This window comes from Diadema antillarum, unplaced genomic scaffold, assembly GCF_040938485.1.
Source record: "Diadema antillarum isolate AM-2024a unplaced genomic scaffold, OU_Dant_1.0 seq00000406_RagTag, whole genome shotgun sequence".
Classification (NCBI taxonomy): domain Eukaryota; kingdom Metazoa; phylum Echinodermata; class Echinoidea; order Diadematoida; family Diadematidae; genus Diadema; species Diadema antillarum.
The window spans coordinates 86597-101139 of record NW_027271394.1 but is presented as its reverse complement, the minus strand read 5'-3'; the positions used below and the strand labels follow the sequence as shown (position 1 = coordinate 101139).

Here is a 14543-nt window from a genome sequence, read left to right as displayed (position 1 = left end):
GTACATAACTTTACGAACAGCTTTATGAAACACCCCACAGCATTCGTTGCCTACCGAGGTACATTTGAAAACCACATGAGGCGCAGGCCAGCCGGAATAGAACTGCCCATCAGCGAATATGTGCCTCGAAGCGCGTGGTCATCGGCAACATTTGACTCCAGTCGAGGCTCTTCGGCTGTGTGTACTACTTTTATACAGAGAGATGTGTGATAAAGCTGTTCACAATTCATTGCAGGGTTTTTTGAATGCTGGTATACTGTAACAGTGGAAATTTTCGCGGTGTTGAAATTTTCGTGCATTTCGCGCATCCACAAACTAGCGCGAAAATAAAAGCATGCGAACATTTTTGCTTGCCATTATGTTCCTGTGCATGATGTCTTGATTCCGCGGAATTAAAAACACGCGAAACTCTTCTTACCCAGCCAAGCGCGAAAAATTAGTCGCGCGAAAATATCCACTTATACAGTATCTGATTCGGGCAAGCCTTCCCATTGTATGGTATCTCAACACTACGGGGCCTTGATACCACATTCCATGGTACACAGATATGCGAACAGTATTTACACTAACTTCATTGATAGAAAGAGCTACAATTTTGTCATTGTGATGGTTGCATAGAAAAACAAAAAAATCAACTTAATTAGTTTTATTCACAGTCAAGGTAAAACATGCTTTTCATGGCATGGGGTGTTTGACACGTGCATAAAACAAGCATTTTTGTAAATAAATGCCTCATGTCGTCACACACACACAGCCAGATTTGGGTACACAGGTATCCAGCCCACCCCAGGACTATCCTGGGAAATTGCTAATTAGATCATGTCATCTGTTTACATAAAGATAATGATCAAGCACGCTCATTGAGTCACCAAACTCAGGGGAGCTCTCAGGCCACATGCAGATATCCGCACTGGAATCACTTCAGTTATATACAAGTTTACAACTGTCTGCCCTTGTCCAATGAACATACACTGCCAGATAATCGTACAGAACTCTGTTTGCATTCTCATCTACACTTGGGTGTGAGGAAACTTGAAAGAAAAAGACAATGCCTCTGGCGACACTTTGTGGCAGATGTATAAAAAAGGTATGTGGTGAAAAAAAGAAAAGAAAAAAAAAGTATTGATCATGATTTCAAGATTGATGGAAATGATTCAGATAGAACAAGGGGCAAAGTTTGGATAAAATAGTTGATCAGTCTGGAAGCAAGGTCAGCGGAATGTACAATGAATAGGAGGTGCACCTCACAGCCACCGTGTAGACTCTCACACCAGTCTCTTGTATCAGGCACTGCCAGGCTAATAAATAGATGTCACAGGTCAAAGGTCATCACGTCTCCATAGAATCATCATCTGCAGAAAAAAAAAGGTACGAGATCGAAAACGGGAGTCCTGGGGGGTGTTTCATCAACGCTTGTCAGCGCCGACATCTGTCGGCGCTGACCAATTTCAGCAAAATCCTTGGTTTTGATTGGCTGAGAAGCTATGGTCACTGACTGTTACTATGGTGATTCAAGTTGTCAGCGCCGACAAACGTTGAAGAAACACCCCCCAGGTGAGACAGACGACAGAAATTTATCCAATTCATTCAATTCGGCTTTTATTGTGACTTATTAAAAAGTCTGAAGACTAACAGTGTGAGTTCACATAAAATTTGATCTAGAAATGAAATTTGTGGTAGGATGACAAGATTACATAACCTATCCACCTGTTTCATTGGCTTCATGTGTCTTTGCCTTATTGGCAGTGATTCAAAGCACCCCAGCACAGTGTACAGGAAATATAAGACAGGTGAGTTTTGAGCAATAAGGGGTAAGCTCTGTAGAGATATTTATGAGCACAATGCGAGTGCTAACTGTTGGTAAGCTCATATTCAGAGGCTTTGTGCATGCATGTAGCAAAGTCAGACACTACCAAAGTGAGTAAAGGCTTTAAAAAATAGAAAAAAGAACCAAAATGTTCTCTTAAATGTTGTACAGTGGACTCCCATTAAAACAAAGTGCTTGGGACCGGCATTTTTTTCTCGTTATATCGCAATTTTGTTATAAGCGACAAAAGAAACAACAAAAAACATCTAGAGCTGATAATGTCTGTGCCGAAATTTTCACTTTGTTGTATCTGGAATTTCGTTATAACCGTGTACTTTGACAGAAGTGCACTGTACTAATGATGCAATACGATTCCTCACTTGCATTAAAACTACCAGATGGAGTCAACATGTTCAAACCCTTGCTATTTGGACCAGTACAAATTGAGTGTTATTAGTCTGTGTACAAAACCTTTTTAATGAGGTAGTTCGGTGGGTCACCCTTATCAAAGGTATCCTATGATCCATGATGGCACACTGATTACATGCAGTTTGCCCTCTATGGGTCAAGTAGTTATCTCCACAGTGGGGATCTACCATTATATGGGGCAGCATTCCCACTTCATGTAGGATGGCACTACAGCGGACTCCTGTTACAACAAAGTCCTTGGGACCAGCATTTTTCTTTCATTATATCAAAATTTTGTTATACCTGAACAAATAAACGATAAAAAAAATAGAACGGCTAATATTTCGGCATGAATTTTCATTTCGTTATAACCAGAACTTCGTTTTAACCATGTTCGTTACAACAGGAGTGCACTGTACACCTAATTCTTTCCACCATCACATTCCTTCATTCTAGGACCTAACCATCTTACCTCCCTGGCCGACCTCATTGAACATGAAGTCCTGCTGGTACTCTTTGAGGAACTGCGTGGAGCGAGACTCATCGAGGAAGAGAGAATACACCCTCTTGATGTCGTCCACCTCAACCTCGGCTCCCTGCAGCAAACAAGAGGGGTAAGGGGGAGGGAGAGGAACAACGTATTGTCAACTTTCTGAAAGTTTGATCAATCTGGATTACTGTAAAACCATAAATGTTTGTGTGCATTCTAATTTCGCGAGAGCCAAGATTTGTGAAATTAAAATGCACACAAAAGTTCTATCATCTTAGGACATACATCACAAACATGACAACAAGATTTGACTATCATTGTGACAGGGTTATTTCATGGCCACAATATTATTCACATTGAAAAGATTTCTTCCTGAAGTACGGAATATCTTTAGGGTGAGCACAGTTTACTTCAGATGAGTCTGTCGATCTGGGCCTCACCTTTCTCTTCCGGGACACCAGGTTGGCCGCCGTGATGAGCTGGATGGCATAGCGAAGCGAAGTCTCCAAGCCTATCCTTGTCAGGACTGTAAGGGCATCGTCCGCCATTTCGACGTCCTCTTCTTCACATCTGTTCAGTGAAAATGTCATGCTCTACATTAGAGAAAACTGAATGCAGCATGTCGATCATAATAATCCTACACTTACAATATGATACTGATCATATAAAACTATGACCATGTCTCATAAAGCGTATAAGCGGCTCAAAATTCATGGCACAGTCTTTAATCGAACATGATTTGGAATATGAGTGAATGCAGAGAAAATGCAGATGCATCAGACTATATTTTTGGTGTGAATACACCCTCATTGTTGCAGACTTATACCAGATGTGAACGTTCATCTCACTTTCAATAAATCACCTCCTCGCATTTACACTGGAGGTATCTTCGAGGTGATGGCCGCAATTGGCAAATCAACAATTGTCAATTGCAGCAATAGGCTCGAGGTACCTTTGATAAAACTGACCCTTTTCAATTGAGTTGAAGTCATGGCTACCAGTATTCCCTTTGATGTATTCATCCTTGCATAAACTTTGCAATATCTGGCAAATTAATTAATTAATTAATTAATTAATTAATTAATTAATTAATTAATTAATTAATTAATTCATTCATTCATTCATTCATTCATTCATTCATTCATTCATTCATTCATTCATTCATTCATTCATTCATTCATTCATTCATTCATTCATTCATTCATTCATTCATTCATTCATTCATTCGATTCATTGATTCATTCATTCATTCATTCATTCATTCATTCATTCATTCATTCATTCATTCATTCATTCATTCATTCATTCATTCATTCATTCATTTATTCATTCATTCCTGTCAAAACTGACATTGATGGCCTCTTGTCAAGACTCACTCACCTAATGTTGAGGATTTGCCTCATCTCTTTCTCACTGTACACAGAAGTTGAGATGATAAGGAGCCTGTCCAACAAGTCCAGCGGAATTCCATGTGGACTCTGGTAGTTTGTCCCACGGATCCTGCAAGCCATTCAATCACAGAAGACGGTGTTGTGATGACGACTCAGTGTTATTTCAGCATCAATTCAAATTACATTCAAATATTCTTTTCATTAGTACAGCTTTATACAACACCTGTGAGTCAAAGTCTATATTTCCCTGCCTTGTAGAATGCTAGAGACTGATGCTACTCCATGACACAGAGTAACACAGTTGCGTCCCCTAAAACATGCAAACCCTCCAAGCTATAGGAATCAATCATTACTATCAAGGTCACATGTGACTGTTGTTACGAACAGAGCTAAAAGTTATGACCATTTTCAGGCACTTTTTACTTGACAGCCAGCTGGGCTGGTGCACACGTTACAATTCCTGCATAAAATGTTTAATCTGAGATAGTCCCTCTCTGTACCTGTCTTTGTTTGAAATGAAGAGTTTGAACACAAAACGAATTAGCTCCATTCTTGTCAATTTGAAATATTTGCGATTATACCTACTGAAAAACAAACAAAACAACTAATATAGGATATATTTCATCGTACCTTCAAGTGTGGCATGATTGAAAAGGTTTTATTTGGCACTACCTAATGATGGTCCCACTTGTTTAAAAATGGCAGTTAACACATTTTGCCATCAAACTCTTCATATGGTGTTGCCATGGCAACCATACCTTGTGATGCCTCTGTTGGTTGCCATGATGAGGACCGGCGCCATGTCGTCCTCCAGGGCTCGGTTGAGGAAGGAGAAACTTTCAATGTCCAGCATGTGAACCTCATCAATGAAGAGAACCTGCAGGAAATAGCAGCAGCACAAAGCACTCATGGATCACTGATCTCCCTCATAATTTATATGGTACGAGGATAGGTAAACGCTTTCCTGACGAGCACGCTCAACAACAAAGTACTACATTGTGCATCTTTTGTCACTGTGGCCACTTGAATCAATTTCCATTGTTCATGATTTTGTCTTGACTCTCAGTCTTGAATATTCATTTACAGTGCATTCCCGTTATAACGAACATGGTTCTGACAAAATTCCAGTTACGAGGTAAAACACCAGGCCGCAACATTATTTGCTCTATACTTATCTATTGTTTATTTATTCGTTTACAACAAAATTTCGATATATAATGAAAGAAAACTGCCAGTCCCGAGGGCGTCGTGATAACTGGAGTCTACTGCACACCATTTTGCCTGGAAATGTACAGATGTCACGTGAGTTTTAAGTGGCAGACTACTTGGCTGACTGAGTTTAAAAGCCAAAGACTGACATTGTTATCTTAAAGATCAAGGGGCCATTTCATGAAGCATTTTGGTCGGATATTTTTCTTACAAACCGTTACAAGCTACTGAAATCCTTGCATCTGGTTGGCTTAGAGCAAATTTGTCTGATAACTTTGTCGGACTAAGTCCTTCATGAAAGAGCCCCTGGATAGGGCACCTTCTCCATACTATCCCAAAGAAACAAGTTTACTTCCAGCACCATATAGATTCCTCCACCCTCCCATGCCCCCTCCCCCAACCGAAAAGAGGGGAGTTTCTGTCAATTCCAGGTGTCTAAAAGTGTTTGTAGAACAAAATAAATGAATGACCGCTGTCTGTTTTACGAGCTCTCTGCGGTGCAATCACATTTACAGAGCATCCAAGGAGGTAGAAGTATAATGTTCTCATGCAATGTTCTTTAGTCTACCCACCTACCCATGCACAATGCTATTCTTTGTTGATTTTCACAAAAGCTCATTACAATTTCTATGTCAGTGAGAGCTGTCCCCTTGACCTTACTGTAGAGCAAAATATTTTTGTGGCATGAAATTTTTATAAGAATTAGGGACAACAGCCTTTTTCATAGCATGAAATTTTCATGAACTGTCACCGAAATGCAATGCATAAAGGGTAGACAAGAGCTTTTGTGGACATTTGATTTCGTGAATCTTGGCTTTCGCAGAATTTGCAAAATCAAAATGAATGCGAACATTCCTTACCGTAAGTCCCCCAAAAAATTTACAACGGGACTATTCACAATGGTAATTCTAAAAATAGTGAATCAATCCAAATACAATATTTCAGGGTATGAAACTATAACTTAATACCCATATCTTACAGAAAACCCAATCTGATTTGCTTCAGTGGTTAAAGAGAAGTTAGGGGTTTTGTACAGCACGTCAGGAATCCCTTCCCTCCAAGTTCTGTCCATTGTGTTCACACATAATGCGGTTCCAAGAGCACCCACGTGCCTAACCTGCAAGAATCAGACCCATGACACGTGTTACAATAATCCACATATCTCTGTGACCACTCAACCAAATTGAATGGGGTTTTCTGCATAATGTAGCTAAGATGTTATATTTTTAGACCCTGAAGTAGCATTTAGACGGTTAAATCATATTGGAAGTTATAAATGCGAAAATCTGATTGTAATTTTTTGGGGGACATACTGTATTTTATAGTATCATGGCTCTGTGTCTGTCCCGTGCCTTCTTACCCCTGGTACAATGTCCGCCTTTCCCTCTTCCCTCCACTCAGCGACCTTGGCGTTGATCTGCTCCCGTACTTCAGGCTTGATTTCTCCCGTGTCACCTGCAGCAAAAGGACATCCATGCAGACAGAATTGCATGACCACCCAGTGCTACAATCTGCGAGTCTACTTGCCTTGAACCAGAGGCAGATGCTGCCTTTCACTGTCCTCATTACCAAACCCATCGAGGTTTTGGTTTTGCCTGCATTGATTTCTTTGTTTGTTTGTCTGCTCTTTGAAAATTAACTCAAAAAGTTAAGGATGATTTCAATGACAGTCTCAGGAAGAGTTGATAATGACACAAAGAACAGATTATCAAATTTTCGTCATGATTCGGATCACCATCTGGATCCAGGAAATTTGTTTGATTTTTCTTTTGTGACAGCTACAATACGGGTGGATATGAGCTGCTTGGCTGGAGGTCTGTAGTCTCAGAGTGCTTTTCTAGCAGTTCCATCGTTGATGTTTTTCTCATGAGGTCTTTTTGTCTTTGCTTTATTCAGTTTTTGTCAAAATAAATGCTGCCGCCAGTAGAGCTCCACTCATAAAATGCTGTTATGATACCAACTCTTAGTGCTATGGCAAGTGTCACGGTAACGACAAGAATCTTTCTTCCTTATTTGCTGCTACTGCAAGTTGCCAAGCTTGCAAGAATTGCCTTCATCACATCTTTCAAAAGACTAGACACAGGTGACTTTGCAATGGTGATGCCAAAGGCACTTCTTGTTTAAATGACCATTTCTGATGACCACATGCACAAACAGAAAGTATATTTTTGCAACTTCCTGATCTCTTTGAGTTATTTCCATAACGCAGCCCTCTGACTTTCAGTTTCTCTTCAGCAAAGCCCCAACATCAGCACACATATACTTGTCAGTACATTTTCCTAAGTGTGGGAATGTGGGCAAGACAGCCAGCACGTACCTGCGAAGAGAGCGAGGAATCCCTGCGTGCGGCTGTTGATGACGTCGATCTCGTGCAGCGTGACCGTGTGCACCACCTCCTTTCGCTTCTGCAGCTCGCCCTCTGGACACTGCACAAACTTGGTCTGTGGAGAACAATAACGACAAAACACAAGATAAAATACCTTCACAAAATATCTCACATTATGGACATTATTGAACTACTTTTCATCAACAATTAGGTAATAAACAGCACAATGTTCAAGAACAAGGAAAATTAGTGTCATTTTTTTTTTTTTTACCTTTGATAATGAGCAACACACACTCAACATCATTATCACCATCACCAAATTTTCACTTGCATTGGGAGAGGGATGCCAACCTTGTATAACAGCAATGCGGTGTGCTGAGGGCTGGTAAGGCACATTTCTGGCGGGAAAACAGTACACTGTATTTTCCATGAAACCTGAATTATTTTTACACCATCCCCCCCCCCCCCCTTGAAAAAAAAAGACAAAAAAACAGTACAAAATACTGCAAAAAAAAGGTAACAGTAAACATTTAGCAGACCTCTATAGCAAATTGGTTCGGCAATACTTTGCCAAGAGAAGTGGCAGAAAAATCTATGAATAAACAGGTTCAATAGCACATAAGTATTAACACAGAGTACAATCTTGCACTTTCTTACCCAGGGAATAATTTTTCCAACTCAAATATGATTAACAATTTCAGCTGATAAATAATATTTCAGATGTTACTGTAAATGTGGATATTTTGCGCGACTAATATTTTTGCGCTTGGCAGGGTAAGAAGAGTTTCGTGAATTTAATTCCACGGAATCAAGACGTCAACTACTGGAATGTATGGCAAGCAAAAATATTTGCGTGCTTTTATTCTCACGTTAGTTTCTGGTTGCATGAAATGCATGAAAATTTCCACTTTTACAGTATCGTATACACTTCTCTATGGAAAAAAAAAATTGCTACACAAAAGATAGCAGTGGTGTAAAAATGCATAGCGAATTGCAATGCGATAACCAGGCAAATTATTCCCTGCTTACCTGTGGACCCATTGCATCGTAATCCCTAGCTCTAGTGAAAGACCTTCCAAGCTTGGTGATTTTTCCCGTCGCCTTGTCGATGGTGATGATGTCCCTGTAAATAGATGAAGAAATGAAACATGATTCTCTCATACTAATCAACACAACCGATTGCTCTTAATACATGGGAGTAAAATATAAATAAATGCTTGTCAAAATGAAACTCAGAAATGCTGGCAATGTGTATACGATGTATGCACATTAAAGATGGCATCTCCACAAGCAAACAACTGACCACTATTGACTGGAAAGAGTGCAGTCGAGTCTGGATAATAAAAATCTGCCCAGGCTCAAAATAAGATGGTCTGCCCTTGTGTAGAACCATCTGGGCTGAAAAAGAAGACCACTCTTGGTGACGCACCTCCCGTCAAAAATCCATCAGAGTATTTTGGAGAGAACTACCAAGCACGAAAAACATAAAACAGCACAGGTCGCACACAATTGATGGAGACAAAATTGAAAATAAATAATATAAAGAGGACACACTCACCCGGCTTGCACCTTTTCTTTCGTCAAGGACTCAATCATCTTGGTCCCCAGGTCGTAAATGGTTTCCATCTCTGTTGTTTTCAGCGTCAACTTGCCCACCTTCGCGCCCTGCATGAGCAAAAACCAAGACGTTGAGTTTTCCGAGCTTGCTCTCAAGACTATTGGAGCTAATCTGACTGAAAATCTTCACAAATTAGTTTGTTTTCAAGAAGAGGAAAAGAGTGTCACGGCAACACTTCCTTTATGTGCCCCATCACTTACTTTTAACTTGCCAGTCTTTTTTATTAGCATAAAGTAATCAATCCAAAATTGAACTAGTTGTAGAGTTTTTAAGAGCTAGTCCACTCAGGTGAAGCAATGTGCCTCAGTTCAACAGGGAGGCCATGGTAACACAATAGGGATTAGGGGGATTAGGTATTAATCCCTATACACTGACAACTACATGCAGTTTGCAGGCATCTGTGCCCACTGACAAAGATAACACTCTACCCAGCATGCAATCTGACAAACAAAGCACAAAAGGGGGGGGGAGGTAAAAAAATAACAATAATAACATCCATTACTATCCATTCTTCACAGTATGGTTGTAAATGATCATATGATGGAATGTGATTAACTACAATGAACTTGCTAGGCACAGCACCAGAGGCTAAATGTTTTCACCTCCACCAAACTTCACTTAACTATCGGAAAGAATGAGAATCAATGAAGGCACAACAGTACACAAATAGCAGAATGGGTTTGTCCTTATCAGTACCATGTAGATAAGCTGGAGCAGGGAAGACAAGACAGGGTTACACACATCTGTCATCCTCAGTTCAGTCATTTTAAATGACACTTCAAACACAGCAACTGTTTATGTCATTAAAAACAAAAATCAATTCACATACTTCTTTTTTCCTTTGCTTACCTTTTTTTCTTCTTTTTCTTCAAAAAGGATCATGAGCACCTTTTTGATTGGCTGTTGCGCTACATAAGTGTTCATCATTATTTCATTATCATTAAAATCATTAAACAAGTTTCCAAGATACTACAGTATAAGCTGTTATTTTTGCCAGGGTTTAATTTTCATGAATTTCGCAAATCACTATTGGATCGCAAATTTAACAACATGCAAAAATGATGCCATACGCTATGATAGCAATGCATTAATGATAACTTCGGTGTCAATTTGCGAAAACATCATCTCAAGAAAATGTCTGTGACCTCCTAATTCGCAAAAATATCTGCACGCGAAAATAACAGCTTATACAGTATGTGGCTTAGAACATGGTACGTACCGTGCCAGTCGCTGGTCTGTCAATCTGGATCTCCACGACTTCTCCTTCAATGATCTCAGTCTCCTCTCTGAGGAATACAGACAAAGGACACATCAGGATGAATGCACAGTGGGGTGAAGTAGTAATAGAGATGGAGGAGGGGGGGGGGAGATAGAAGACCATGACATATTTGAAGAGTTTGTTCGCAAAAACCGATAAGTCCATTTTTGAAGATTTTGAAGTACGGTCTCTGTCATAAAGTACAAAATAATACCTTTTAAATGATATATTGGTCACTACATATAAAGGTACATTTTTGAAGTTATGGTCAAAAGAAGCAAACATTTCCTTATTATTCTTTTTATTTTTCTTGACCTTTAATCGCAAATATCTCCATTTGGCAAATATGGACTATCGGTTTTCGCAAACAAACTCTTGATTTGTTTCTGCATGAAAAATGCCCAAGAGTGTCCCTCTAGAAAATCAAGGGAATCATTGACAGCCATGTGGATGGACTTGCAAAAATGCAAATTCTTTTTATACCTATGTTAGAAAGGGCATAGAATATAAACAGTGAATTGTGCATTCAGTCAATATGCAGAAAGCATTCTGCTGAACAAGATGGATAAGAACTTCATGGTTGACCCTGCTAGGATGAAAACGAGAAAACAAGCGATCAAGTTTAATCCCATATGAGTCAGAGATGTAACAGTATTAGTACATCAATATGATTCAACACATATTCCCTTCAAGTTTGAGTACTCAGTTGTACCCAGCACTGACATCCATCTATATCTACTGTAGGTAGATATTTAACACACATCATGTTTAACACTCGAGTAAACAGAGTGAAATATAAACAAATATGACCGTCATATTCAAAACAGATTTTTACGGACACTTACTTGATCCTGATGCCGATGGACCTCCTAAAGGCCTGGGTTAGCGCCTCCGTCTTGCTCATCTCCAGAGAGAAAATCTCGCTGCCAGCGAGGGCGGTAAAGGGCGTGTCCTGGCCAAGGGCTTGGGCCATACCTGTTCACATTGATTCAATAACAAAGAGAGAAAATTTGAATTGAACACAGCCTTGCATTCAAGCTCTAATTTGAAACAGTATCTTCTGCAAACAGTCAAACATGTACACACTTGTAATATACACACTTGAAAACATAAACATCCATTAAAATATAAAGAAATTATTTTCCTATTCAAAAAGATAAAAGGGGCATAACAAGTATGTCTGTGCAGTGCATATAAAAAAGGGGGAAAATGTAAACAGCTAGAAAGGTGCAAAGGTACAAGTACTGTATATATAAAAAAAAAAGAGTGCTAATACTTTTTTGCTGAGACAAATATTGGCTTATGTTTTGCTTTTATCAAACATTTTTAATGACCTTCAATACTTTGTACATGCATTTTGACACATCATTTCACCACACATACACATGACCAAACAACTAACCTAAAATATTGTATGACTGAAATATTACCAAATCATACAGACATAAATGTACATATTCCAGCATATCAATTTGAACAGTACTTAATAATTACATTTCCTTGTTAAACTCACTCATATGATCACTTCTGTACTCTATCTACCTAATCATCAATTCGAAGATGCATCTACGGATCTATTTTCTGAAAGTGTGACATCAAATAAAACACTAAAATACACTGTATTTTGTGATGAAGACACGCTCACCCATAGCAATTGCCGTCTTGCCTGTTCCTGGCTGTCCCGCTATCAGCACAGCTCTGCCAGCAATCTTTCCCTCCTGCGAAAGCAAATTCAAAAATATGTTTCACAGCTGTGCACTAGCTTATCTCCTATCTTTTCTACTTTATTTCTTACAAGCTACATTCTGGGAGATTCATACCATGAAAAGTAATGTCTTGTTTTTAGTATTAGCCACATGATGCTTGAAGCAACCATTTATACATTTATATACCTACCAGGTACGTTAGTGGGAATATCATATGAATAGTGACCAACTCATGGTGTGATAGTACATAATTTCAGAGAATTCAAAATCTCGTTCCACAAAAAAAAAAAAAACAAATAATGATCATTCATTATTTGTTTTATAATACATACCGGTAACCTTATATGGTGACCATCGCATCCAAGACCCACCATGGCCTATTTATTACAATGTAAATATGGTAACCATTTGTATCTCAGGGCATGGCGAATGGGAAATTTCCACTTGGATGGAGAGCAGAAAAGATGGGAGCTATGTAGATCTATTTGGTTGGTAACATCACCATGTGCTTTCCAAACTGCTAAAGGGCATTCAGTCTTGCAAACTAAAGGAGGAGCATGCAACAGCACAAACACTGTATGTGCTATCTAGCAAAAGTCAGCTGATGGGTAGCCTACCAATGAGGCATCAAGAATCTTCTTGGATGTTGTATAAAGAGCTCTGTTCCAAGACAGTTACCAGCTTCATTCCAAAATGATAAAGAATCAAAGGCTTTTCCCATAAGATGGAGCATTGATAATTTACTACCATGAATCATTCAGAGTGTGGTGTTGTTGAAGCAAGAGCAATTTAAATATAAATCAGGCTTTCAGTATTTCTAATCATTATGATGTGCATTAAGTAATGGCTATAATCAACCATTCTATCAGACATGTGAGTAGGGCAACTTTAATCATTTACTATCTAAGTTTTGACTGTCATTATTGACTGGTCAACATTTTTTTTTACTCCTATTCATAAGAGTCAGTAGAAAAATGTGTGTAAAGCGGGCAATAACTTCTGTAAGGGTTGTTAACATGTTATTAACATGTTATATAATCACATACTTACAGTAAGAGTTCATGCACTTACATCATGTAGCAAGCATTTGCACACTTGGCAAGTGTACATTTGCGCACTTACATTTATAAGGGATAGTTACTACTACATCCAGTAATAAGTTGCCGTGTAATCTATCAATTTTCCCTCTTTGATATGCAATTTTAGATGTGATTGCATCAATTATCAGTACTAATCATTTTCACTCAAGAATTTAATAACAAATGGAATGGTGTCTTCCTGGGCACAGACACAATATTAATTACCCTCACTAGAAACATATTGTCATTGACTCTTTTTCGACTCAGGCAATGTTGTATTTGTATCACCCTCAGTCTCAAGGCCAGTCCATATTCCAAATATTTTTCCCATAATCCTCTCAAGAACACTCACTTTGATCATTTCAAGGATGACTCCAGCGGCTCTCCTTGCCGCCGTCTGTCCCACCATCCCCTGGGAGACCTGCCTGGCTTCCAGGGCATCATCCAGTCCCAGGCCTCGGATGTGGGAGTGTGCCCCAATCCGCTCTATGCGAGTCACCTCCCTCACTTCTTGGACTTTCTGAGCCGTTGACTGAAAAAAAAAAAAAACAACCAAGAACTTGCAATGTAATTGTCATGGTCGTTGTAGCTACAAAAAAAAAAAAAAATGGGGTAAAGAATTCTGTCTAAACATGCTGAGCCTACTTTCAATACAGAAACGTTAGATCTAACCATGTCTAGAAACCTAGACTAGACAAGAATGAGGTGTAAATTGGTTTTGAAATGGTAGAGGCGCCAGTAGGTCAGTATAGATCGAATGGCTCGATAAGTCGAGCGTGGGTGAACAAGTTTATAAAAAGACAGGCAGCTGGTTAAGTTACCAGCTGGTTACAACACTTACTAGATCTACAACTACTTTTAGAACGGGGGTCTACAGCGTCTACATATAGTGAGAAGCACGCGCCATCCTGCTCCTGGCTTTACACTTTTGACTCTACTGTCAGTACAGAGTAGACGTCTAGTTCGCTCAAATGGAACTCAATCCAGCAAAGAGATGGGAAATACATTATTTGACAACTACAAATTGTAGGTACATCTATTCATACTATGGACCCTCTATAGCTTTCCTGTTTTCACAAGATGCTCCGTAGCTACGGAAATCGACATAGGAATCTAACGTTACAATTACGCAAATCGTATTCCACCTAAACTCATCCCAAGCATTCAGCATCTACCGCATGAAGAGCGACTAGTAAAACTGAAACTACTCCAGAGAAAAGAAGAGAGAGAGATCTACTTCAAACTTACAGG

At 39.3% G+C, this 14543-nt stretch overlaps 1 protein-coding gene across 1 annotated transcript; it reads right to left on the bottom strand.

The window, feature by feature from the left end:
- Window positions 1-783: 783 nt before the first annotated feature.
- LOC139732195 (ruvB-like 2) lies at window positions 784-13819 on the bottom strand. The gene is made up of 13 exons (XM_071643068.1): window positions 13645-13819; window positions 12153-12225; window positions 11353-11482; window positions 10469-10535; window positions 9190-9296; window positions 8661-8754; window positions 7623-7746; window positions 6666-6760; window positions 4855-4973; window positions 4086-4205; window positions 3146-3275; window positions 2688-2811; window positions 784-1352 (listed from the first exon to the last, which is right to left on the bottom strand). Exons 1-13 carry the CDS (start codon window positions 13699-13701, stop codon window positions 1330-1332), a joined length of 1263 nt encoding a protein of 420 aa, XP_071499169.1. The 5' UTR covers window positions 13702-13819; the 3' UTR covers window positions 784-1329.
- Between the last annotated feature and the right edge of the window lie 724 nt (window positions 13820-14543).

Bases quoted from the DNA above. Each gene is read 5' to 3' on its own strand.
- LOC139732195 (XM_071643068.1), bottom strand. From the start codon at position 13,701: ATGGTGGGACAGACGGCGGCAAGGAGAGCCGCTGGAGTCATCCTTGAA. The intron at 10,536-11,352 runs GTAAGTGTCCGT...TGTATTCCTCAG, and splicing joins TCCATCGGCATCAGGATCAA to AGAGGAGACTGAGATCATTG. The intron at 6,761-7,622 runs GTACGTGCTGGC...CTTTTGCTGCAG, and splicing joins ATTCCTCGCTCTCTTCGCAG to GTGACACGGGAGAAATCAAG.